At 50.1% G+C, this 26,740-nt stretch overlaps 1 protein-coding gene and 1 long non-coding RNA gene across 5 annotated transcripts; one reads left to right on the forward strand and one right to left on the reverse strand.

Moving 5' to 3' along the window:
* The first annotated feature begins 2,107 nt into the window (after positions 1-2,107).
* On the forward strand, positions 2,108-24,897 carry TFAP2A (transcription factor AP-2 alpha). 3 transcript variants are annotated; one of them, XM_046639807.1, is made up of 7 exons: positions 2,108-2,347; positions 11,517-11,951; positions 15,084-15,135; positions 17,174-17,405; positions 19,297-19,415; positions 21,341-21,482; positions 23,210-24,897. In XM_046639807.1, the coding sequence occupies exons 1-7, from the start codon at positions 2,315-2,317 to the stop codon at positions 23,496-23,498; spliced, it is 1,302 nt and encodes a 433-aa protein (XP_046495763.1). In that variant the 5' UTR covers positions 2,108-2,314; the 3' UTR covers positions 23,499-24,897. The 3 variants fall into 3 exon arrangements, with proteins under 3 accessions (XP_046495763.1, XP_046495762.1, XP_046495764.1); XM_046639806.1 differs by lacking the exon at positions 2,108-2,347 and adding an exon at positions 6,585-6,787; XM_046639808.1 differs by lacking the exon at positions 2,108-2,347 and adding an exon at positions 9,396-10,269.
* LOC124226482 (uncharacterized) lies at positions 5,542-6,802 on the reverse strand. Of its 2 annotated transcripts, XR_006885311.1 has the most exons (3): positions 6,676-6,802; positions 5,928-6,461; positions 5,542-5,780 (listed from the first exon to the last, which is right to left on the reverse strand). It is a non-coding gene; the product is annotated as an uncharacterized LOC124226482 (long non-coding RNA). The 2 variants fall into 2 exon arrangements; XR_006885310.1 differs by having other exon boundaries at positions 5,542-6,461.
* Positions 24,898-26,740: the final 1,843 nt, after the last annotated feature.

Here is a 26,740-nt window from a genome sequence, read left to right on the forward strand (position 1 = left end):
GGTGAGTTCTCACAGCAAATTACCCGTTTTACAAATGAGTAAATTTAGGTTCAGACAAGTCCAGTAACTTGCCAAGTCACTAAGCCCGTAAATGTAAAGGACAGAGCTGAGTTTGGACCCCAAGAGGTCGTACTCCAAAGCTAAATTCTAGCTCCCGGCCGCTCCCAGATTCCTCACGTCCCTCCTCCCTTCTTTCCCCTCCCCCTACTCTGACCCCAGCCCCTGTCCCAAGCATCTGAGTAGACCTCAAGGGCCCTTGCCCAGGGCCTGAACTGCTTCGCTTCCACACCATCCTGTCCACCTCCATGCAACCCTGCACGGCAGCTTGGCTTCGCGTTTAATCCCACTGGCAGCTTTGCCTCCTCATTGCCCTCCCCACCCCCACCCAAAAACACGACCGAAGTTGGAGATGGCACTCTTCCTTCGCGCTCCACCCCGGCCCGTCCTTCCTGGGCCCAGCCAGCGGGGTCCCAGGTCCCTGCAGCTCTTGTTCCACCCGCGCGGGAGAAGGCAGGCCTGAGGCCGTGCTCATTTTTAAGAAGGCACAGCGCCTCTGGTCGGAATGTCGAAGAACTACAGGCGCGTCCTCCGCGTGTGTCTTGGAATTTGATGAATTCGATTTTCACCAACTTATTTCGACAGTCTGGAAAAAGCCAGGAAAGGGAAGCGTAGACACTTATGGGTTAAAAGTGCCATAACTCAAATTATTTAAAATTCTCACAAGCAAAAAAAAAAAAAAAAAAAATCGCAAACAAAACCCAAACTTGTTGAGCAAGGTTCTAAGGCAGGTCCAAGAAAGTTTCAGATCAACAAGAGAACCGGCATCGAGATAAAAGTCCTGCAGCCTGGGGACGATTAAAATGCCTAGGCGACACAGGGTTTCCTGGGAGAGACACCACCACCCCACCCCTGGAAATGTCCGGAGGTTGCAAGGCCATCTGGGCCGGCCACAGGGATGGAGGCTCGAGCGGGGCGCAGGGTTAGAAAGGGGAGGTGTGGGTGTGGGGACAAATCTCCACTCCTCAGAGCGGAGCTAACCTTTTACACACATTTGCCTGACATGTCAGAGAAGACGATTTGAAACCGGTTCTTTATACGCCTCGCAGTCCCCGCGACGGCAGCCCGAGACGATCAAGGGGCCGGTCCCAGGAGCCCCAGGCCCAGGCCCTGGACAGTGGGATCTCGCTGCTGCCCCGGAATGAGGCTGGCACGGTAGCGGCGCGACGGCGGCCGCTGGCTAAGCTCCTCAGCCTCGCCTCCCTCCCGGCCAGGTGTGGTTCCCGACGGAAGTGAGCTCCTCGGGAGCCCAAAATCCTGTGGCTTCTTTTAAAGCTCCCTTCTAATTAGAAGCAGCGGTGAAATCACCTGAGTGATTTTATCTGTCATGGGAAAGCAAACCCCAACCCAAACTTCAGTTGCCCATCCCAGAACCACCGACGCCCCCATTCTCCCTTTAAAAAGTTTTTAGTGGAAAAGATGAAGAGCTGGGAAGCCATGGAGGAGTGGGGGAAGGGGATTGTGAAAGTGGGAATAGAAGTGTAAGTGTATGAGTGTGCAAGGGTGTGTGTGTGGTTGGCTCTCTGCGGTGGGAGGAGACTAAAACTAGAAGCCAGAAATGAAACAGAATCGTGAACGTCTTCACCTACTGAGAAACGCTTTGATCTGAGATCCGACGTCGAAGCAGCCCTGGGGGTTGCCGACTCAGATCCGCGAGGGCCGGGAGTACCCTGAACCTCGTGGACCAGTGGGGAGGCCCGGACTGGCATCTGGCCCCACAGCGAGCATCCAGGTGCGCAGGACCTATCGGGTCTGGCCCCATCTCCAGGCCTTGCCCTCCCCCCTCCACATCTCTGGGTGGAGACTCTCCCAGCCCCAAAGTTCCGAGAGGGAGAAGAGCCATGGGAAGAGCGTGTAGATGCCCCCATTGCTTGAGTGCGAAAACACCCCCTCACACTCGCATCGCGCCCAGTACACCCCAGCAGACAGTCGGCCTCAGTTCGCTGCTCAGGGACTGACCGGGAAAGCGGGTTGGGGCTGTTGGGAAAAGCTGGAGCTGATGGCGAGATTGCCGCGGCTATAAATCCATCACTTCCCAGGTCAGTTCTGCGAGGCGAGGAGGCTAGGGCTGGCGGAGTGAATTCCTGGGCTAGTGCGCATGCGTCAGCAGGTAGCAACCCAGCTCTTTATGACCAGGTGAGATGTTGGTGAGCAGGTAAAAAAGGAGGATTTGCCTAAGCGATTCCAGGGAGCGGGCCCGGCCGAGCCCTACAGCCCATGCCCGGCGGGGACCAGTCGCCAGGAGCGCCGAGCCGCGATGTCCTTACTTGCCAAAATGGGGGACTGGCAGGTACGGGGGTTTGCCTTGGCCGGGGCCGAGGTGGGCGGGGGTGAAGCGGGGGAGGGGGCCGGGAAGGGGGAGGCGGAGAGGAAGAGCCGTGGCCCAGGGCAGGAGTGTCGTAGGTGAGGCGCGCCTGGCAGTGCCCAGGAGTGTTCCCAGGAGAGAAAGAGGACAGGAAAAACGAGCGCAGGCGGCGGCCGCGGCGCTGGGGGCAACGCGCGCCGCCGGCGGGCCCGGAGCCGGGAAAAGTCCGGCGCGCGCTCCACAGGTGGCCCCCGGGGGTCACTTGTGGCTTGCGCTGCAGCAGTCCTCCCCCACCCCAAGTAGAAATAGGGGTAGATGACTAATTCAGGAGGGGGGAGGGCGCAGGGCGGGGGGTGCGGTGCGCCGAGAGGAAGCTTCCCTGCTGGTTTCGCCTTGGGTCTTGCCCTAGACCCCAGGGCTGCGCGTGAGGTGGGATTCTGGTGCACCTGTCTCCCTTTGGGTCTCCAAGTTTTGGGGATCTAGGGAGTGTGGAAAATGAAAAGGGGGTCCGATGGACTAGTTGCGGCGGCGAGCTTCTTCTTTTGGAAAATACTTAAAAGAGTTTGCGCAAAGTTTAGCTTCTCACTCAGTCCGCTTCCTGAACCCAGTTTTCCCAGGTTGGGCTCCGGATGGGGGTGACTGGACGATGGGTGAATGGTGGGTGATGAGGCAAGAGGGTTAGAATTTGCCGAAACCAAAGCCTGAGAAACTTGGCCCTCCTCGGTCTCGGGCACCACAAGGCCACTTAGGCTCCGGATCCTGCCCTGCCAGAGCCCCGGAGCTCGACCCAGGCCACGGGGGCCTTCTTCCAGCGCTCTCCTAACTTCCAGACATTTCCCCTACGGGAACCAGGGCAGCTGTGGCCAGGTTGGTGAGGGTAGCAGCCTCTCCCCTGTCGCCCATTTCATAATGAGAACCGCAGGGCCCTCTTTTCGCCCCAGCCAAGCTAGGCCTGGTTAGGGCGAGATTCTGTGTTCCTACGGGCCTGCGGGGCGATTCGAAGCAAACGCCCCGACATTCCCGAAGAAAAGTCGAGGCCCGGCTCCTTCTGGGGAGAGTTCTTTCGCTTGTTTCAGATTTAGGCCATTACAAGTAAGGTTTAGAGAAGTCTCGTCTTCACTACATTCCCTGGAGTTGGGGAAAGGAAGTCATCTTGCGATTTTTACTTCTTTCCCTGCACTTATTTTTATCAACCGTGGGCTCTTTCATACTTCTTCCTCTAGTTAAACCTCAGTAAATGCAATTTTATCCCCAAAGTTTGACTAACTTTGTGGTTTAAGGATGCAAATCCAGCACCAAACACAAATCCTGGGAATCCACATCTTTCCCTCCCTTGCCCCTGTGGGCCTCAGGGCCCTTCTTCATTCTCTTCCCTGGAGGGTGAAGATTGGGGGAGTTCGTGGGCAGAGGTCTTTGGAGTTTTCTGCTCAAGTCGGGCGAACTTCGCTGCAGAATTCCTCGCGGAGAGAAGGCCCCGGGCGCGAGCTCGGCCCGGGGCTGGGCCTCCAGGGGGCCCGAGTAAGGTTCGAAGCAGCAGATCGCGGCCTGAAGGGGAAAGGAGGGAACCCTGGGCCTGGCTCCTGCGGGCTCACAGTTTGGCAGGTGGTGGGAAGACTAGATCTCGGGCGGGCACGCAGATTTGGAGCCTGGAGGGGCCGGATCCTCAGGCCTTGGCCTGTTGGGCTCCTGGGTCCCACTGGGTGGTGACAACCTGAAAAAATAGTCATTCTGGCCCCTCGCTGTCTCTTTGTTTCTCTCGGCGTCCCTGTCGCTCACACAGATACTCGCTGTTCCCCGGACGCCCTCTCCACGCCCCCACATCAGGCCTGGACCCCCGACCCCTACCCCCAGGCCTGGCGCTGCTGTCCCGGGGTCCGGCGAGGCCGGAGCATTGACATGCAATGAAGTGACTTGTCGTGGTAATAACGCTCACACTAACGCGGCTCGGCTGTCTCCAGGGGCGACCGGGGCGGTGGCCCCGGCCTTTCTTCAGCGCCCGTAAGGCGGGCAGGGCGGCGGCACCGAGCCGGCAGGCCCCAATCTGCACCTCAAAGGCTCCCTCGGCGGGAATACAACAACAGTTTAGCAGCCCCCGCGGGTGCGGAGCCGGAGATCTGCGGGGCGCCGGTCAGAAAGGGGGGTGGTGAGTGGAGAAGATGAAGGGCCTTAAATGCCTCCTCTAGCCACAAACAGCAAGAAAGAAAGCGAAACTTAAGAGTTGCCTGAAGCATACTCCGGCGACATCTGGGGGTGTAAAATCCCATGCTCCCAGGCCTGGGATTCGGCCTGCAGCTCACGCTCTGCGGCTGGCGGCCGCCGCTGGAAAGGTGTCAGCGCTCCCGGCGGCCTACCTCCCGCCTTCACGCCGCGGGTTGAGCTGCGGGCCCGGGGGCAGCCCGCAGGGCGCGTGGTGCTAGCCCTGGAAGTTGACCGTTTTCTGGGCAGAGTGCGGTACTGAGCCGAGAGCGGGGTTCAGCCAAGGGACTGGACTCGTGTTCAGGAGGGGAAAGGGAGGGCAAGGGCGCGCGGAGGGCTCGGGAGGGCGTCCCTCCAGCTCTTCCCACCCCGGCTCTAGTTTTCTTCCTAACTTTTTTGGGGGCTTCTGGCCTACTTTGCCTGGCTTGGGGAATTTGCTGCCGTCTTCTGGAGGGAGAATTGCCCTTCGGCAGGTTGGGGGGAGGCATCCTCCCTGTTCTTGCCTCGCTTCCACCTGTTAGGGAAAGCTCGGATTTGCAAAAGCCTGTACCCCTCTGCGCGGACGCCCTGTGGAAACCTAGGAGGACTGGAGATTTGCAAGAAACAGGCCCAGATGGAGCGGAGGTCGTTGCTAGAGCAACTCTGAGGCCAGAGCTACTGTTGTTCGGGGAGTTTGCGGTATTAGACAGGGAGAAAGACAGAAACTTTTTTATGGAGGAAAAACGAGGAAGATCAGCCAGATTAATTACTTTGTATTTCGGAGGATCACATCACGTCTTTCTCTTTTCTTTCTTCCTTAAAAAATTTCGCTAAAACAGAAGAAAAAAATAGAAAGCCCCGGTGGGGCGAGCAGGCCCCTGTGTGGAGCGGGGGAGCTAGGCTTGCCAACCTGGACGAGGGGCTGGCTGCGGGGCCTCCGGGTTCCGCGTCAGCCGGGCACTGCGCCGCGAGCGCGCCCGCGTTAGTAACATCACCAAATCATGAAGGAACTCTCCTGCTTTAATTAAAAAGGGGGATCTTGGGAAAACTGGAGCAGATTAGCACAGCGAAGAGTTGGTTCCCAGCGATTTATTTTGATGCATGCATGACACGGCGCACACATGTCGGTATTTCGGCTCCACTCCAGAAGCGACAGTGAGTCTCCATAGGAGTTCTGTATTCTTGTCCACACCGCACCTAGGAAACCCTTAGCCCAGACGCCACGTTGAATTATCAGTCGGCCCTAGTTTCATACAAACGAGAGGAAAATCATTTAACCCCTGGAGCTGTCAAGTAACCTCTTCAGGGTACAATTTTTATTTTACACGCGGCAATTAAAGGATCGCAAACCCCAGCCGAGCAACCGGAGCCATTTGGCAAAATCTCCCACCTGGGGGGAAAGCGCAAAGCCAATAAAACTCTCGAGGCGCTGCGGCCGGAGGTGGCGGCTGCCGCGAGCAGAGGCGATCTCTTGTTGGGCAAAAATCCTGGAGTGACTTCGCCGGTCTTGGTTTGGTGGTTATGTTTAATTGCGAAAAGGCTAATAATTTCTAATAAAATTGGACAGGGCCGAAAGGACAGCGCCGTTAGTGGCGGCAGGGGTGGGGGAGAGGTGCTGGCAGCCGGGCCCCAGGAGTGGCCGCTCGGACCCTGCGCAGCTTTTGCGGAGGACATCTCCCGCGAGGAGAAGATGGAGAGGAAGCTGAATGAGGTGGAATGGGGCGGGGGGTGCTGGGGCAGGGGCGCGGTGGGGCTCAGGGGAGATTTCGTCGGCTCACAGGCGGGCGTGCGCTCTAGGAGCAAGTTCGCGGCTCGGAGAGGCCTTTATACCTGGGTCGGAGCGGCCGGCGGCAGATTGTGGTGCTGGCGAGCAATTGGACTATTGTTGATATGCTAATGAGGCGATTAGGCGGTTGGTAAAGAGCTGGAAAAGGGAAAAGTTTCTACCATTAGAGGGAGATCTCCGAGCGCACACGGGAGCTCTTTCCATTCTCTCCTCCTCCTCCTCACCCTCCTCCTCGCCCTCCTCCTCCTTTTTGCCCTCCTCCTCCTCCTCCTCGCCCTCCTCCTCCTCCTCCCCCTCTTCGCCCTCCTCCTCCTCCTGCGCTCATCGCCGGCAGCCAGCACTTTGCGCTTACCCAGAGAGTAGCTCCACTTGGGTGCGAGGCGGAGAGGGGGCAAATCCGTTCACGCCGATCCATGAAAATGCTTTGGAAACTGACGGATAATATCAAGTACGAGGACTGCGAGGTAAGCGCGGCGCTGGCTCAGTTATCCTTGCTGCGGCAGGCTCCGAGCTCTACCTTCCCGCTCCTCCTCCTCTCCTCGCAGCCAGCTGCGACATGCGGGTGGGACAAACTTTCCCCAGCGCAGCGCCCGCCTCTCGGATTCGCCCGAAGAATGTAGGGGAGAAGATGGAGAGGGAGGATGTGGACGCTCCGTTCTTTCATTCCCCTCTTTCGAAGCCCGTGTCCCACTTTCCCCGTTTTTGTGATCAGTTTTGGCTGTGCCTAAGAGTGGAGCGAAGAGACGAGCATGGGTTTTTGCAGCAGTTACTGACAATTGGGCACGCGCCTGTGCACTCTGCGTGACTTTCCAGCGAGATTCTGGGGGCCCAAGTCATTAGGAAAAGAAAGGAAAGAGAAAACCCCTTCTCTCTTTAACTTCCTCTCTGCTCTTTAATAGTGCGTCTTTTATTTATTCTTTCTTTGCTTCCTTCCTAACCTCCCCACCCCCTTTCTAAAAAGGCTCTCTTCTGTTTGGAGAAGGGGCCGCCCGCTTCGCTCTGAGCTGAGTTGCACCTCCCAGTAAGCGGGTTCAGTTTGGAAACACTCATCTCCCAAATTGCTGCGGGGCTCGCTCCAGGTGCTCTATGTTATTCAAGAAGTTCTAAACAGCTTCTCTCTCTGAGCTACTTGGTTCACCCCGGGGGTAGGGGTCGGGGACTGCACGCGGCACGAAGCCTACTGGCCGCCGGGTCCCCACGCGTCTTCCCCTGGAGCCGCCCGGCGCTCGGCTGCGTGACCATGTGAATCCTGGCGGGGCTGCACACGACCTTTGGTTAGGAGAGTCCTCCGGGACGACAGAGCGCGCCGCTTTGGAGCCCATTTTAAAACCCAGGGTTCCCGGAGCTCGGCTTCTTGGGGAGGCCGGGGAAGCCCCAGCACCACGGGTCCGCTCTCGGGAGGCGCTGGGAACGGGCCTGGCGGCCGCTGCCCTCACCACCCTTACAACTTCTGTCGAAATGAGCGCCTGAGTCACGAGAGGGGGTGGGGAAGGAAGGCCTGCTGCCCGACATTACCTAAATAAATAGGTGGCTGTCCTGGCTTTTGCTATTTTTTTCTTTTCTTTTCCCATTTCTTGTCTGTCTTTCTTTCTTTTCGGCATTTGGAGCTGAGAATGTCAGGCGTGGGAGTTCTGTGCGTGTGCGGCGGCGGGGGTCTTGTCTTCACTTGAAATCAGCAGCTGAGTTTATGTGAACGATATGTCACCCGTCCCCTTCCCCCTCTCCTTTCTGCAGACTATTTTAAATCTTTCTCCTTTCAGGGGCCCTCCCTTTTCGCCCTCTCGTCCCCCCTCCGCCTCCGTGCATTGGGCACCGGATGATGTCGCACCGGGACTGGCGCGACTCGGGGGGCTTCTATCGCGCACAGTGCGGGGCGCAGAGACCCCACGTCAGACCATCCGCTTTGTTTTCAGGGCTGGGGAGGGGGGTCCTTTGCAAGCTGGTCTGGGTGAAAGTGAACCCCTAAGTCTCCCAGGATGAGTTGTCCCAGTCTGGGCTGTGGCCCGAGGTTCGGACGCTCACTTTCGCGAAGGCCGAAACCTAGCTCCGGGCGGCGCCGAGCCCTTGGCAGGCGGGGGCCGAACCTCCGCGCCGCGCTGGGCGCCTACGGGACCTACGGGAAAGGCAATGAACTTGCACCCCCAGGGAGGCACCCTGTAGGGGCGCATGTGAATGTGTCTGTGAGCGAGGCAAAAAAAAAAAAAAAAAAAAAAAAAAAAAAAGCGAGAAACAAGGGGGAGCGGAGAATAAAAAGAGTGAAGGCTGTTTCAACAACTTTGTAGTGGGCGAGCGCCGGAGCAGGGATTTCGGGTTTTCGAGCCGGCTTGGGACTGTCTAATTATGTCGGGGCTCTGCAGGGACACGCAGCAGGCGAGGTGCCGCTTGTTCTGACAACCCAGCGGACAGACTGGCAGCGGCGGACGCCTTGCCGCCCTGGGAGAGAGCGAGCCCCGTCATCTGGGGGGGCGTCAGGCGGGAGTGGCCCAGCCAGTCGGACGGGTTTGCGCCGGGAGCCGGGAACCCGTGCCAGCGGCGCCCGGGCTGGGCCGCCTTGCGTCTCTGCGCGCCCCGGGCCGCGTCCCGGCTCCCCCTCCCCGCACCTCTGCCTTGGAGAGCCGAGGGCAGGGCGGCAGCTGCCGCAGAGCGGACGGCTCCGGGTGTCCGAGGGAAGCGCAACCGGCGGCCGAGGCGAGGGCCGGTGGCGGGCGGGGCGCCGGGCCATGGAGGAGCGGCGCGGCGGCGGGCAGCCGAATCCCGAGTCCCAGGCCCGGCTGCGGAGCGGAGGAGCCCGCGGCCGGAGAGGACCGGGAAGCACCCACCGTGCCGAGAGCCCGATGAACGCCCGGACGCGGTCCCCGGCAGCTCCTGCCCGCGACGCGCGGCCCCCACGGTATCCCGAGGTCTGCCTCAGCCTTTTAGGTCTGATTGTCCTCGCTCGCTTCCTCTCCCCCTCCCCACCCCTCCCCCGCTGCCTCCCCCTCCTTGCGCTCCGGCTCGGCCCCCTCCCCCTCCTTCCCTCCCTCCCTCTTTCCCTCCCTCCCTCTTTCCCTCCCTTCCTCCTCTCGGGCTCTCCCTCCTTCCCTCCCTCCCCTCTCCCCACTCCAGGCTCTCCTCGCTCGCCCACACTTTCTTTCTCACACACGCACGCAGACACATTCTCCCTCTCTGCGCTCTCTCCCTCGGTCTCCCGCTCTCCCTCTTTCTCTTTCACTTTTGCATGCCCTGCAACCTTTTAAAATGTTGCCCCTTCCCTGTGATTCGCCAGACGCCGCGCCGCGGCCCCCCGCGCGCTCGCCCGCTCCCTCTCTCGCCCGCTTTTTGTCTCTCGCGCTCCCTCTCCCCACCTCCGATTTGCTACACTGAGGCTCCCGTCAATGGACTGCATTGAGAGCCGGCTCCGGCGCGAGTTGCCTCTCCGCTTCACGCTCGATTTCCAGGCATTCTTCCCTTATTAAGTATTCGTGTAATATTAATAGTCATGAATATCTGCTATTAGGAGGCTCCAGGAAAGCTGCCCAGCGCGGTCATTAGAAGCTCAAGCGAAGCCGCCGCTAAGAAAAGAGGGGGAGACACGGATTAAGGAACACGCACACACACACAGACACACACACACTTTTTTCTTTTTCCTTTTTTTGGGGTTTTTCCTTTTTTAAGGAACTTTGAATCATAACCGATCACGGCAGGATAGAGACCGTGGGCTCGACCAGCTGAAGGCGCCGCTCGAATCGGTGGTTCAAGTTCGGATGGACCAGAGCGGGGCTCCAGCGCTCGGGGGAGCGTCGGCGCCGTGACTGGAGTCCTGGGTGGCGCGGGCTGTCGGCGCCTTTTGTGTGGGGCGCGCTCGGGCGGCCGGGCAGCCGGGCTCTCCAGGCTTGCTTGTTTTTTTCCACCCTGACTCGTTACCCCAGACTCTTCGCAGATGTTAGTTCACAGTTTTTCAGCTATGGTGAGTCCCACCCCCCCCCCCCCCCCCGTTTCCTTAGGAATTCTATGCTGGAAACCTGGCGCTGCGGAGCTGCCCGAGACCTCGGGTTTCACGCGCAGGTTTCCTTCAGGACACCCCCTTTCCATGTGCGTTTCCCTCTTTCCTCCTTTCTCTCGCTCTTTTCCGTTCGTAAATCGAATGCATTACCCCCTGCCCCCGCTCGACCCCTCCCGGCGCGCAGACCTACCTCGCTGCTGCTTCCCAAGGCGTGTTTCTCGCCACCTTCGTCTTTATTTCCTTGCGTCTTCACTTGTTCCCGAGATGTTCCCAACGTTTGATGCTTAATCCGTCTGCAGGAAAAACTCGGCCCGGTGTGCCCCCTACCTTCGGGGCCCGGGGCGGAACCTCCGAGGGTTCGCGGTGCCTGGAATCGCCTGGAACTCTGTTTGCTTGTTTTGCAAGCGAATTGCAATAGAGGAACATAAAGTCAGGCGTTTCTTCTGCCCTTTGGGGCTGGGGTGGAAGGGGCGGGGGCCTCTGCCCCGGGGTGCACCTCTCTCTTTTAAACCCACTAAGGCTGAATCTTTCTGTTGTAAACCTTGACTTGACGTCGCCCTCTCCCCGTCCAAATCAAAAATCGACCCTGTCCAGAGAAAGGCTCCTAACTGAGGAAGCGGAAAAGGTAGCCCCCCATCCCGCAGTTAAAACCATCTTTAAGCTGCTAATTTAAACGTGTGCTTTCGTTACAGCCCCTCTACGAAATATGTTTCTATTTAAATAGTCATGAAATGGTAATAGTCTTTGAACGTGTATGATGCCCCCCCCCCCCCCCCAATAAATGGAACAGAGTAAACAATAACGCAGTGGCAGGCAGGTTCAAATCCGGGGGAAAAAAGAAAAGGCCTTTTCTGCTGTTTAATATTTAGCAGGAATTTTAATTTTGCTTAAGGGAGGTCTCATGCTGCAGCTGAACGGGCTGTATTCCAGGAGGCCCTTTTCTGTCTTTTTCCCCTCTTTGAAGGAAACGCCTAAGGAGAGTCTCTTATGCCCTCACGTTTGCACACTCTAATTCCCTGCGTTTTTGGAAGAGCCCGGCTCACTTCTGGGGGTGTTTTCCGAAATGAACAACTTAGAGCTGCTTTCTTTCGGCAGCCTGCCGACGGGAAAGGGCGGTTTCCCACGCAGTCCTGCGGAGTGGATTTCGAGTGCACAGCTGTAACTCGACGCCTGATTTCTTGTTCTTTCCCCTTCCTCTCGCTCTCTTCTAGGACCGTCACGACGGCACCAGCAACGGGACGGCACGGTTGCCCCAGCTGGGCACTGTAGGTCAATCTCCCTACACGAGCGCCCCGCCGCTGTCCCACACCCCCAATGCCGACTTCCAGCCCCCCTACTTCCCCCCGCCCTACCAGCCTATCTACCCCCAGTCGCAAGATCCTTACTCCCACGTCAACGACCCCTACAGCCTGAACCCCCTACACGCCCAGCCGCAGCCGCAGCACCCGGGCTGGCCCGGCCAGAGGCAGAGCCAGGAGTCTGGGCTTCTGCACACGCACCGGGGGCTGCCCCACCAGCTGTCGGGCCTGGATCCTCGCAGGGACTACCGGCGGCACGAGGACCTCCTGCACGGCCCCCACGGGCTTGGCTCAGGACTCGGAGACCTCCCGATCCACTCCTTACCTCACGCCATCGAGGACGTCCCGGTAAGAGGCCTCGCGCGCGCGTCGCGAGAGGGAATGCAGCCCCTACTCACCCAGCCCCAGAGAAGGTACCCGAACGTGCGGCCGGTGGGCCCGGGCTTTCCTCAGTGGTGTTTACCTTTTCAAAATTTCATTTCGCTTTTGGGGTGGAGGTTTTGAGGACCCACATAGACAACCAAATTTAAAAATTTAAAGTAGTTGAGAGTTCTGCTCCTAGAACAATGGTTCCTGGAGCTCCTTCAAACAATGCCTGCATTACCATTTCCATCAACACAGAAATAAATCAGACGAATGTCACCATCAACAATATCTTCCCCTCTCGAGGACCGTAAACTGTTTCGATTAGGTGAGGCTCTGATTCCACCGCTGAGTCTGGCATGGGGATTTCTCCCTGTCCTGGAAAAGACGTTCAGTTCAACCGAAAGAGCTCATGAAATGCCTTAGCAATTTAAAAGAAAGCTAAAAGATGCACTAGGAAAATTATTTTTACCGATTTTGGAAGTACTAGTGATATCTAAAAGTTGTGTGTATACCTGACTCTGATTAAAGAATAGTTGAGCAGCAAATCCGAGCAAAGGGACATTAAAATACAGCCTTCTTCTCTTCCTAGGGGTGCTAAATGCTGACCTCATAAATCATTAGCTGGGTTCCCAACGCCTATCAGAAGCTGCTACACCCCATATTAAATTAAATGTTTTGAGACTATTGGGCAATACATTATTTGAGTTCTAATTCAGTTATCAATAAATGCAGCTTAAATGATTTCTAAATAAGCATGGTATTAGCACATTTACTGTTTACAATGCAAACCAGGCTATTGATAATTTGAAAATACTTTCCAAAATTAAATTTAAACCAGCATCTCTGCTTCAATTCTACATATTTATGGTTTCCTCACAACCTTCCTGAAACAGAATTAGAACAAACCAATAATTTTATTAAAGCTGTAAAGGCTCTGTTAATGCTACTTTTCTTTGGAGAGGAAATGTATCTGGATGTGATTTTTGCTAAAATGCTATTTCAAATTACTGCATCAAATATTGCAGCAATATGTTCGTTGACAGTTTAATGATTACTGCATTAGATTGCAAAGAAAATGGTCAGATGAACTTACCTGCTTGCTTGGTGAATTTAAAACATTATTTAAGTTACATAGGAAATTAGAAAATTTATTACATCTCTCATTTGGCCCAGTTAATCACTGAAATTTTTTGGTTATGTTTAGCAGCCTTGCATGGAAAGCAGGAAAGTAGGTACTTGATCCAGTGTGGGGTTTAGTAAGCATTGCATGTGTGTGCGTGTGTGTGCACGTGTGTGTGTTCATACATGTTTTTGGAAACTGATACTAAACAGTGCATTTCTTGGGAAGTGAAATGAGAGAAGCAATAGTTGAGAAAACAGCAATTAAAAAACTAATCTGGAAGTTGTGATCATTTTAGTTCCCCTTCCCAAAGAATCTCTGAACCCTTTCCCTAGTCTGCGCTTTGGAAATATTTGAATTGCAAAATAACGTTGTAAGCTTTTGGAACTACTGTGAATTAGAATTGCTCTGCTTTGCAAAAATTCCAAAGTGGCTGGTGTGAATTCTTAACACCTGTATAGTTACTCTTTGTGGTGAAATTGGTCAGTAGGAGAAATCAAGCAAAAAATCAAATAAAAATAAGGAAACCCAGTTGGGGCTCTTCCCCCTCCATCCCCCACCTTTTAAGAAAAAAATTCTTTCAAAGGAATTTGGGTCAGGAAAAGGGTTGTTTTCAATTTTCTCACTGCTACAACAGTTAACCTTTAATAAGAATGACTGCTAAATATTTAAGAAAATCAAATCGATGGTGAAAATTATTTAATCATTAATATCTCAGTGGGGTTTTGAACTTAACAGTCTTCCCTGTATGGACAAGGTCTAGAAATAACACAAATAAAAGTATTATGCCACACTACATTTACTTTATGGGTTTAGGGTGCATGCATAAAGGGATCATATTTCCCCATATAGTTAAAACACAAGAACTGCAGCAGTAGTCATTTCTGAACATTTCTCAATTTAATTATACTTAAATCCAGAAGCACTTTAGGCAAGTTACAAATGAGAGCATTGAGTATAATAAAACCTGTAATAAAGCAACTTAGTACCATCCACCCGGAATCATTGCGATCAGGCACAATTAACAGGAGCATAAATCCAAGACAGAATGGAAAATGTTCGAATTAGTATTATTGTTGGACAAAGACTAGAGAAGGAAGTAATAGTTTTTTAAATGGTAATGCCTGTGTTTGGTAACGATTGCAAAATCTTCTATCTCAGCAGCCCTGGTGCTAATTTGTAAACACAGCCAGACATTATATTGCCTGTCAGTTTCTGCATTAGAAAACATGATTTCATTTTACTTTCTAATCACGTTTTGACTCTAGCACACACGTATATCCATCCATCTGTAAAAACAAAACACAACGAAAAAACCCCACCAACAAGAACCCCACACCAACAAATCTGCTGCTGGACAACAGGAAAACTACCTCAAAGGTTTTCTGCTTTTTATCGTGTTCATACTACTGTCTGCTAACCAGTTTAGGCAGTAGTCCTTTTTTTTAAAAAAAAAAACAAAACAAATAAACTATTTTCAGTTTTGCATAAGTGAAGGTGTGTATATGCGCTTGCTCTTTATCACACTACCTACAATGGTCCCAACCCTCCCCTGCTCCTCCCGCCTCTGTCATTTCTATTGTGTTTCTCTGGCTTTTGCTGCCTGAACACTGGAATCGCTAAGGTCCGAAGCCGCTGAGGCGCCAAACTAAAGCTAGGTGTGTTTGTAAAGGGTGAACTGACTGCGAGAAAGATTAGGTGCTCCAAAACTTGATTTAATTTCCAAAGAAAGTTTTATTCCCCACCCCCACCTCCTTGAAACATGGATTATTTGCTAGGGGAGGAAAAATTGGCTGTGGGTGTGCAGTGAAACCTCTTGAGTTGCAAAGCCCCAAATTCCAATAAGCCAAGATGAGATGTTTATATATAAATGTCACTATATGGGAGGGGGAGATTTCAATTCTACACCTTCCCCTCCCCCCCTCTTGCACGGAATATTCATTTCCTTTTGTTTTGATTATACACTTACATCCATGTGTATCCTTTTGTTGCAGCATGTAGAAGACCCGGGTATTAACATCCCAGATCAAACTGTAATTAAGAAAGGTAAGCCATTTCCTTCTGCATTCCAAGCATGTCCTTACAGGCAGAGTGCTATTTAAAAGAACTTGCAGAGCTGTATTTATTTTTTTCAAATAGGATTTCCTAAAGGCTCAGAATTAGCAAATAGATAGGCATAGAACAGCAATGCTTAAATGATCGGTTTTCAGTATGTTAGTAACAGGCTAGTTTTGTTCTGATTCATGAGTTGACCATTTAATTTAGTTAATGATATCTGGACAAACACATGAAATGTGTAATAGTTGAACTGATTTGGAAGTGGTATTTCAATTTTGGAATGGCTTAATAGTGAAATCCATTGTGTGAGTGGCCATGAGTGTTAAGAAGTGTATAATGCTAAAATAGTGCAAATAACTTCATATTAATATAAGGGCAGATGATAAAAAGATGTTGCACCCCTACCAGATGATGAAACCTTTTACATTCTTCAATTTAATTTCTCATTAGTTGTTTAAGGGTTTTGAAACTTTGTGAATTAGGTTAACAAAAATTTGGCTTTTGGTTAAAATTAGCATTTTCAAGATGTCAGGATCATTAGCATAATGGATCAGAGCAGAAATTGTTGAAAAAAGTGTCAAGTGATTTGGATGGATTTGTAATTTGTATTGTTTAGTGAGCAGAAATAAAGTTTACTGGATTAAATGCTATTCACAGCAGCTTTTTTTTTTTGTTATGGTGGCAATGTTACATTTCAGGATTCTAGGCCCACCAGAGGACGATGCTATATAAAACTGTTCTCATTTCTAACCCCAATCACTATATTGTTAGCTAGTTTAAAGTTTCATTTTTGCATCTGTGAAGTCTTTGTCACGTCAAATTAGATGTGCAAAGGATAAATCTTAAGAGATGCTCTTTCCAAGTCGACATGATAATTGGCTCTTTTATTAGTAATCTCTCAAGAGTTCGTTTAACTCCTATTGTCTCTATTAGCCTCCCCAGAGCTATTAATGTCACAAGTGATCTATCCAAAACCTAGAGCCCCCCACCTCCCCATACGTCTAGAATATCCCCATCAAAAAGGGAGGGGTACTGTGATGAAAATGTATGCATATTATTACATATGTCTCCATGTGGAATTTTAAAATATAAATGCATACAGGACTTAAATGGTTGTGAATGCATCTGAATTGTACCGGTGTTGAGAAATGTTACATGTTAGTATGCGTTCTGCTAGCCTTGGATTTTTTCTAACTACGGTGGGTCCAATAATGAAGAGCTTGTGATTTTATCTAGCAAGAATATAGCCTCCCCACTTTCCTAGTGAAGACTCTTAAGGGGAGAAGTACTGTTAATTATTTGCTCAACAAAAGGACACACTGCTAGTATTCTCTGGTAGGCCTGTTTATCCTTCGTGCTCACAGTTCAAAACAGGGCGTGGAATGGACTTCCAAAACTCAAGTCTTTTCCAAAACTAAATATAGGAAGGGGCCTATTTATCAAAAGGATGGGGCATGTGTGGTGTGGGACAACAGAACCCCCCAGTTCCCAGCTCAGTGCCTTAACTGAAATGCTCATTTACAGGCTGCCTGAGCCATCTAAACTCTCGGCTGATTTTAATTTTAGGTCTTTGAAGCAATTTCTCCCCAACATAAACCCCTCACCCCACAAAGCCTCCGAAGTACACATAGTTTGCTCTTGGTTTGCAAACCCCCTCCCCTGCACCCTAAACCCTGCTCCAGCACCTCGTCTGGGGCCCACTCTCATCGGATGCTGAGGCGAGATGGTCACAATTTCAACACCATCTCTAGACAGCATCCTGAGGCTAAAAGGAAAGAGCCCGGACACATGCACAGGCCTGGCTGGCTGGCGGGGTGAGGCGCCGAGGGGCAGAGGTCGATCCCTAGGCCGGGAACAGAGCAGGGAATAGGGCAGGAGGTGGGAAAGGGCCATAGGCTTTTCAGGGCTGGGAGACAATCGGGTTGGCGGCGCAGCGCGGGCCGCCGGTCGGGGCGACGGCCGGGTCGGGCAGCACTTGGGCGGTCCCCTCCGCGCCCACACGCGGCCTCCGCGTCTGTCTCCGCAGGCCCCGTGTCCCTGTCCAAGTCCAACAGCAACACCGTCTCCGCCATCCCCATCAACAAGGACAACCTCTTCGGCGGCGTCGTGAACCCCAACGAAGTCTTCTGTTCAGTTCCGGGTCGCCTCTCGCTCCTCAGCTCCACCTCGAAGTACAAGGTCACGGTGGCGGAAGTACAGCGGCGCCTCTCACCGCCCGAGTGTCTCAACGCTTCACTGCTGGGCGGAGTGCTGCGGAGGTGAGGCCTGGCGCGGCCCTGCCCACCCCGCCCCGCGGCCCGGGGAAACACTGCGCCTGCGCGGGGCGGCGGCGCAAACGGGCCCCGCGCCACGGCCCTCCCTTCGCGGGAAAAGAAAGGGGCGGGAAGAAGAGCCCAGAACCGGGTGGGTGGGGGCTGGGGGGGGCGGGGCGGGGCGAGGCGGCGCGCGCCTGCGCTCTCCACCGCCTTCCCGCGTGCTCCGGGTTCTGGCGCGCGCCCGGGCGGCCTCCGCAGCGCGCTCACCGGGCCCTCCGCCCCCTTCCCCCGCTCCCCACGCGCACGCGCAGCTCGCTCCGCCGCCGCGGGCTCAGTCCCGGCCGCTGCAGCCGCGGGGCGCCGTGCAGCCGTCTTTTTCCTCCTCGCGCACACCTTGCAAGCCCTGGAAAACTTCCTCTTAGGCTGGTCGCTTCGCCTTGCCTTCGTGTAGGGTCTTCGACCGCAACTCGCTGTCCCTTGGCTAGGGTTTTAAACGGAAAGATAGTGGCTTTCTCTTGAGTCCGAGCGCCACGCCCCCGGTCACTGCCACTTGGTCCAGACGGTTAATGGTTCTGATGGACGGCGGCCCTGATGTGTCCCAGGCAGTGTGCAAGGCCCCTTTACGTGCATTTTGTGCAGCAGTTACTGACGAATGCATGTTACCTACGTGGCCAGGGATTCTCATCTTATCCGCAACCCCCCCCCCCCCAAGGAGAGGAACATTCATTTCGTAGATAAGATCTTACCAGGGTCATCGAGGTGAAGCCCCTTCCCTCCAGGCAGGTTTCTCCCTCCTGTGGGCTTCGTCCTCCTAGGGATCCACCCAACGTTGTGAGGGGTGGGTCTTGTGTTGAACTTTCCTGGATAATATTTTCTTCTTTTTTAAAAAAACATCAGAAAGTAGCCCCAAAACTTTATTCCTTTGACATTTATTCATTTGTGTGTCTATTTATGGGCCCATAGTTCCGCTCTGATGGTATATCCCATATAAAGCCCATAAAGCCGTTTTGGGAAGGTTTTAACATCAGCTATCCTAATCTTTTCTTCCTCCTTAGCAGTCATTTTGCTGTCCCTTTGTAGTCTTTCACTGACATAGATCTGAATCCACCCTCTGCCTGTTCCTCCCCTGCCCCCATCCCCAATATTGGAGACTGTTTACCTAGGGGAGTATAATCTAATCCACACAATTAAAGAGCACTTGAGTAGGGAATAAAATCTGAAATTAATTAATTTGCTGTTTTATTTAAACAATTTATCTTAACCACTTTCTGATTATGGGAGTCTATTTAGACATCTATTTAGAACGGCCTCCATTGTCTTTGAAATCAGTGAAATTTTTAAAGGCTGATATCAGCTTTTGACATTTCCAGTTAGGCTGGTGACATGGCATGTAAACAGCTGGTGAAATGAGTTTCCCATTGGGGCTAAAGCCAGAGCATGAAACACAGAGGGATGATAACTTTGGTTACTCTGAGCAAACTAACAGCAACCTTGCAAAGACAATTTAAAGACCCCCTTGGGATTTGTGTGATTGTAACAACAGGGAAAATACACAGCAATCAGTTAAATTCAAAAATACCTCAAATCATAGAGATGGGAGGTGTCTGTTTGTTTGTGGTTCTTCTTTGGAGAGTTGGCAATTCAAAACCTTCCAACCTGCCACAGCAGCTGCAATCATAACTGAGCACAGGGGTGCTTTTCTGCTTCACAAGTTCTTATGTCCTGTGGTCTGTCCATTACCATTCCTTCCTCTGTTTCCCTCCCTTAAATATCTCTGGGCCATGGTTCTTAATTTTTAAAAGCACATTTTAGGAGGTTGTCAGAGTGACTATAATGTGATGCAGAACAATCCAGTGTTTTCTAAATTCCTTTCTCGCATATGTTTGTGAAACAGGGCGAAGTCTAAAAATGGAGGAAGATCTTTAAGAGAAAAATTGGACAAAATAGGATTAAATCTGCCAGCAGGGAGACGTAAAGCTGCCAACGTCACTCTGCTCACATCACTAGTGGAGGGTAAGCGAGACCACTTGCTAACAAGAAAGGGAACTGTCTTCTGGGAAAATGGATAATCCTTAGTGGCCAGATGTTTGGTTGTATTTTGTGTCAATTGGGCAGTTTCAGTTTTTCCAGAGAATATAGCTGGAAGTGAATGGAATTCTTGCATGTCAAAAAACTATTGGCATTTACTCCTATCCTCCTTTCCTCTTCCCCTCGGCCACAAAATTACACCTCCCTGGCCCAATTCTGATCTAAACAATGTGAAAATTTAAGAACTGCATATTCTTCAAGTTCCTGTCTCCTTTATAGAGCTCAGCAGTAAATCACTTAAGCTATTCTGACATGTGCGTTTGAGAAATGCGTGACCATTACTTCCTGAATTAATTTGGGAATCTTTGACCTGCATCCTGATTTAAGACCGTCCTGAAAGCTCAGGGTTGTATGGCCTTTTAGGTTTTTGTTTTCCAAACATGTGCTCCCTTATCTTTCATTTAACTGTGCTTCTCTGCTGGAGGGGAAGAAAAGTGAGCAATTTTAGACTTTGAATTGTTTGGATAGGAAAAGAAAAAAGAAACAAGCATTGTAAAAAGTTTCTCATGTCAGTTTTTGACACACACACACACGCACGCACGCACGCACACACACATCTACACATAGACGCTTCCAAACTCCTCAAAACAAAAGATAACCCTCTCCTCACTCCCGGATCTAGATACTGTCCCCAGAATCTGCTCACATTCCTGCCTCCTCTAGATTCTTGTTAAGTTTTTCTGATACTAAATTAGCTTAAGTTTGGGTGTGCCGGAATGAATGCGTAGCTCTCTTGCATTTTCCTTTGTGTTCTGTTGGAAAGATCTTATGCCAATAGGAAAAAAGGCATTTAAATGATCAGTCATATTTCAAAACTATCACTTATATTTAAAGAAGGCATTTTATCTTATTTACATCTTATATTTGAGGAGATGTGTTACAAAGGAATTCCAGTTCTAGCTTTGTAAATAACTAAAAAACTGTTTAAAACCATACATTTGCGGAGGAATCCCATGAACCATTTGTTAATAAGGACAAAGGTGATAATAAACTAACTTAAATACTAGGCAATTGTTCAGTGACAGAAACTCAACTACATTAGCATTATATTAAAAATAATGCCAGTACATAGAGAACCTGCTCTGCATACCGTAAAAGAATTATACGCAAAGACAATGGTAGTGGTGGCTTCGGGTGTAGTGTGAGCGTGTGTCTGGGTTTGGGGGTTGCGTCCTGTAGCAGGGAGGCAGTTTCTGGAGAACTGTTATTGTTTGTGATCCGCTCCATTTTATGGAAACAAGCTCTGCGCGGACGGCTTTGATGCTCTAATTGGCGCATGCGTTCTTCCGGAGCTGGAGCTAATGGCAGGAAGCCCTGCAGTAAAAACCAACTGGTTCAGGAAATTAAAACCAAAGATTCGAAAATCAACAACACAGACAGACTCGGTGGAGTGACCCTCAAATCCTCGTGGTTAATCGGTTTGGATGAACAGATAATTATATGCGATCAAGTTAAACTGTAAACCCTCCGTTGTTCCCCTGCAGAAAAGCTCAAGGAGTAATTATGAATATCATTTATGGATGTGTTGATGGGTGTGAGGTTGGAATACAAGAGACATTTTAAAAGAGAAGTTGGGAAAATGTCATCAGGTGGGGGATGGGACTGGAGGGTAGTGGATGGGGTTTACATTTTCAGGTCATCTTGGCCTTTTAGGACAAGTGGCTATTTTTCCTGGTAAATGCATCCACCAGATCCTGCAGAGAAGGGAATAAAAATGCCTGAAATGAGAAAACAAGTAGTTTGTGTTTCCTTCAGCATCTGGGTTCAGAAAATAAGAGAGTTGGGAGGCAGTTTTGATCTCAACTCTTTGATTCTCTTTCACTTGCCTCCGTCCTCTCACCTCTTGCCAGGAGAAGCCGTCCACCTAGCCAGGGACTTTGGGTATGTGTGCGAAACCGAATTTCCTGCCAAAGCAGTAGCTGAATTTCTCAACCGACAGCATTCCGATCCCAATGAGCAAGTGACAAGAAAAAACATGCTCCTGGCTACAAAGTAAGGCATTTACCTCTTCGGGGTCTCTGTGTCTTATTGTCAAGAGAAACCAAAGTCAAAATCATTTTGGTTCTCACTTTTCTCCTCTTTGCTTTTGTGTTAATCAGCTTTGTTGTTGTAAACATTGAAGTTACACCACAAACTTATAAACCATAATGTATTTTAAAGAAGGAAGTATGGTACAAATAGGACCGTTAGTGTGTTCCCATCTTTTCTCTCTCTTCTGCCCCAGCTTCTCATTTAAAAAAAAAAATTGATGTGTCTGGGGGTGGGGAATAGTAGGAATTTGATGGAAGCTGAGTGTGGCTTTGTGACTGTGTTGTTTCAGATAGACCAGAATCAAGTCCTTAAAGGGGTAGCAGGCTTGTCTGTATCAGTTTTTGTCTTTCTTGTATCAGTTTTGGCTCCTATCAATATGGTCTCCAAGGGCAAGAATTAAGCAGTGGCCTGCAAAATGTGCAAGCCAGAAGCTGGCCTAGTTTCAACCCTAATCCCTTACCCCATTTCTTGCCTTCCTTTCCCCTCCCTCCTTGAAAGTGCCACACACACACACACACAGAGCCCACAAGTTTTAGCCTACAGGCGAGATGTCAAATAGGTTTCAAAATGGCCCAAGTTATATTCCCATTGGTGCCTGGGCTGAATAGGCTTCTCCAGGTGGTGTGTGAAAAGAAAATGACTGTTTTGATATGTTTTCTCAAAATTAAAAGGCTTGTTTGGAAGCCCTTAATTATCAAAGTTGATGTCACAGGAGGGCATGGAACCAGAGGGCAGAGGCTGAGGCCTCAGGCGGGACAGTTTCTGGCCTGGGGACATCAGCTGGCCTTGGAGAAGTCAGCCAGCCAGTGCTCCCCATTCTCCCTCCTCCCTGCTCCCTTCCCCACCCCCGGGCTGCTGCTGCCTGAGGAAGGCCCCAGCTAATCCTTGCTTCCCAGACTCAGAGACAGGGCTCCCAGGGTGTAGATCACATCTGTGTTCCTCACTTTTCAAGACCCTTTCTGCAACTTCAACTTTTTCTCTTCTCTTAGTTTCCTAAGTACACCCAAATTCACAATTTTCCTAGAGAATTGTTTTTTTTTTGGTGTGGGAAAAGAAGTGGAATGGGATATTGAAATGTTTATTTCTTCTGCCCCAAAACCAATCTGAATTATACCCAAGTAATAGGTTTCTCGTGCCTTTTTTTTTTTAAGGCACAATAACCCCCAGAGAAGTTTGGCTTTTCTGTCCACATCCAGCCTGATTTGAAGGTGAATGAGTGGAGACTTCATCCCACAAACTACTGTTGAGGTCTCTGGGAGAGCAGAGAATAGGGGCCCTGTGATGCTTTGAACAGGACAGCTGATGGCTGCACGCTGTTGGCCGTTGGCCAGGCACTGTGTTTCTGACTCCTCAGCCCTCTTCCTCTCCTTTGTTTCTCCTGTAATGTGTGAACTGTTTTCCTATGTCTAGGATGTTTGGTGTGAGTGAGAAAGGAGGGAGTTCGAAGTTTGGTATAGCTGAGAGAGGAGAGAGAGAAGTATGGAAGGAAGGAGAGAAGTTTTAGTGGACTCAGAGGTGACTGGATCTCCCCACATGTGGCCCCCACAGCTCTGTCTCGGGGCCTTGGGTCAGGTCAGGTGTCCGCTGGCTCCCGGCAGAGGGAAGTGCAGGAAGAGAGGTGGTGTCTGCTGCCCGTGCTGCCCACAGAGGAGCCTCATCTCTCTCTCTCTGCTCCACTTGTGCTGTAGACAGATATGCAAAGAGTTCACCGACCTGCTGGCTCAGGACCGATCTCCCCTGGGGAACTCGCGGCCCAACCCCATCCTGGAGCCCGGCATCCAGAGCTGCTTGACCCACTTCAACCTCATCTCCCACGGCTTCGGCAGCCCAGCGGTGTGCGCCGCGGTCACGGCCCTGCAGAACTATCTCACCGAGGCCCTCAAGGCCATGGACAAAATGTACCTCAGCAACAACCCCAACAGCCACACGGACAACAGCGCCAAAAGCAGTGACAAAGAGGAGAAACACAGAAAGTGAGGCTCTCCTCCCGCCCTGCCCCCTCCCGCGCCTCACCAGCCCCCGGCGCGCCCACCCCCTCAATCTTGCCCCACCTACCACCGCCGGCAGGTGACAGCTCCGGGATCAGCAACCCCCACTGCTGCTACTGCTGCTGCTGCTGCTGCCGCCGCCGCCGCCGCTGCCGCCACCACCCTCGGCCCTCGGGAGTTTGGGGGACTGCTCTCTCCTGCCAGTGGGGCAGCCCCTGCTGACTCAGGCCCTGCCTCGACTTCCCCATCAGCACCAACTCCCCTTTACCCTCATGTGGAGCCTAAGAGAACAGAACAGGCCGTGAAGCCAGCAAAGAAAAGTTCTGTCCGAGTTTGTGAACCTTTTTTAAAAAAACCCCAACAAATCAACAACAACGACAACAAAAAAAGTAATAACTTTTTTTTTAGAAAAAAGAACGTAAAAATTAAAAAAAAAATTATATGAGCTTCATGGGACTGAATCACCACCTTCCCTTACATACTTCAGTTCAGATTGTAGCCATACTAAAAAAAAAGGCAAAAAGGATAATGACATTTTTATCAGTATTGTGAATAAACTTGAACACAAATACACGAAGTTCCATGTCATGTCTTCAGTTGTAGAAGTTTTTCCTCTTCAAGGTAAAGCGACCAACTTGAACTTTCTCTGGCAACACGATTCACAGTTATATAAGGGAATCAGTGTTCACGTCTCTGTATATATTTATTTATGTGTAATTTAATGGGAATTGTAAATATGGTGAGTCTGTTTTAAGCCTTTTTTTTTTTTATTTATCTGGTGATCTCGTTTACCTCTTGTTTAGTGGGTTTTGAATCTTCGCTATTAGTTTTTCATGTGGTTCATGGTACTTATTTAGAGATTCAAGGTTTGGGGGATTTTTTTCTCTGGGATTCATGAATTTAGCCCTGTTGTAGCATGTTAAAGACAACAATGAAACAGCAGAACAAATACAAAAAAAGTAAAATAAAATTTTATATATAATTAGTATTACATTTAGCTTTCCATTGAACTGAAAGAACAAAGTGATATTGGACCCTGGAAAGATTTTTAAACTTGAATGGTTTGATAACCCTTCTATGTATTGTGGGGAGAAAAAGAAAGTTTATTTTATTCCACTGTCCGCCTTTAAAAGCATCATTTGAGCAATAAATGAGTATTGTCTTTAAACCAAGGGTTAGGGATTTTTCCCCTCTCTCTTTCTCTCACTCTCTCTTTTTGTTCAAAGAACTTCAAACATTTGGGACCACCTGGTATTCTGTATTTTCACTGGCCATTTTGGAAGCAGTTCGAGTTGTATTGTATTGAGTTGTGCTGGCAGTAGTTTCCATGCCTGTCAATGTATCATAGTCCTTTGTTGCCCAGATAAATAAATATTTGATACGCTTTATGTCGATTTTTTTTTATTCAGTGGCTGTCTTTACCCAGGCGTATTTTTGTTCTTGGCAGTATTTTTTATTCAGTATGGTTACAGTAATTGAGTTTAACTCTCCCTTGGCAATTGCTCCTTGCAATAAGCAGCTGAACCCATTGTTTCCCTCAAGTATAATAAAAACTTACTTTCAACTTGGAGTTCAGAGCAGGGTATCATTTAGATATTCCACTGAGTCTGTATTCAGACAAATGACACAATAAAACCCAATGTATTCTTTTGGATAAAAGATTGTTTGTACTGCTAAAGGAATGACATACTATCTTTTCCTTACTAGAAACATTAATTTTATTATTAAAAATAAAGTTTTATTTTATTTATGTTGATCCTTTAGGTTTTCATTTGTGCTTTGGAAACCAAAACATAAAACCTTCAGAACTAGACATTAAGGATGACAAGGAAGATGGAGAACAGAACAGAAGAACCTCCCCCCACCCCCACCCCATAAGTACTGTGGAATCTGTCTCAGAGGATGACTGAAATTTAAATTGTTAGTTCATTAGCACAAAGGAAATACCCACTTCAACCTTCACTTGCTCACTCAGGCTTCTCAGTGGCTGAGACATGTAAATGAGCTAAAACCAGCTCTCGTTTTCTGGGAAGAGAAAGGGAATAGTGTCAGAAATGTACGTGGAGCAGAGAAAGAGAGGGCAAATTGTCTCCCATTTATTTTAATATTTTATTTAGAGATGAAATCACTGCTGTGCTCTTCTTAGTAGCTCTTGAGGTTGCAGAGGGGAGTGGGAAATTATGTTGATTCAAAGAATCTTCTCTGCCTGGCCACTAAATGTTGACCCACTGCTTTCTATCACTACGGGGCTCCTCCTAGGACCTTTTAGAAATAAAAAGCCCTCTCTGAGGTGGGATGGAGAGGATGGGGGAGGGCTGCGAATCCTGCCTCTGCAGACCTTTCCTATCTGTCTTCTACAATAGCAGGACTGTGTGCTTAGCTCTTACAGAAGGAAGGACTTCCTGTACATAAAAATGGCGAATTCAGAGCTTTTGTAAACTGATTTTGAAAGTCTTTGCTTTGGAAGTGAGGAGGATTTTTAATGATTTTTAAGAAGAAAATGGGGATGGTTAACTAGGAGATTTACAGCAAAGGTCATAGAAAAAGTGTCTAGGCACACATACTGGAGGAGATCTAACATTTGTTCATCCGGTTTGACATTCCCAAGGACTACAGAATCAAAGCATGAGGCAGTGTCCATTTTGCAGCCTTTGGCTTTCTGATCTCCTCATAGAAGGCTGTGTAAGGGCGATCTCGACAGGCGGAGGAGAGTTGGTGGGGTCTAAATTCTATTTTCCAAAGCCAGAGAATTCATAACAATGGTGGATTTTTTAAAAAAATTTCAAATGGAAAGTGTATCCTCAGAATGAAACGCGACAATTGTTTTTTAAAGCGGTTATTTATTATTTCCTAGAAGACTGGTTAACTGTAACGTAGATGTAACAAAATAATGAGGCGAATGAACCCTAACTGTACATACTCTTGACAGAAATGAAATGCACACAGCGTCGGAGCAGGTGAAGTGAAGCATTGTCTATCAGGGCTGTTTTTCTTGGCTGCATCTCAGATTGTGTGGGGATCCTAACCTCAGGCACAATAGCATTCATAAACAGCCATACATTGCTGCTCTTTCTCCAACGACACATAAATACTCATTTTAAAACGAAAACAATCTTATTAAATACCATTCATTCATATCTGGATTTACAGATGCTTGTTATGTTGGAAAACCTGAACCCAATATAATCCTTGCATCCTGAGAAAGATAGAGAGAAAATAGTGGGTTAGAAC

This window comes from Equus quagga, chromosome 15 (genome assembly GCF_021613505.1).
Source record: "Equus quagga isolate Etosha38 chromosome 15, UCLA_HA_Equagga_1.0, whole genome shotgun sequence".
NCBI lineage: Eukaryota > Metazoa > Chordata > Mammalia > Perissodactyla > Equidae > Equus > Equus quagga.

Coding starts and splice junctions, on each gene's coding strand:
- TFAP2A (XM_046639806.1), top strand. CDS start 6,737: ATGAAAATGCTTTGGAAACTGACGGATAATATCAAGTACGAGGACTGC. Junction 6,788..11,516: donor TCAAGTACGAGGACTGCGAG/GTAAGCGCGGCG, acceptor GCTCTCTTCTAG/GACCGTCACGACGGCACCAG. Junction 19,416..21,340: donor GCTCACATCACTAGTGGAGG/GTAAGCGAGACC, acceptor ACCTCTTGCCAG/GAGAAGCCGTCCACCTAGCC.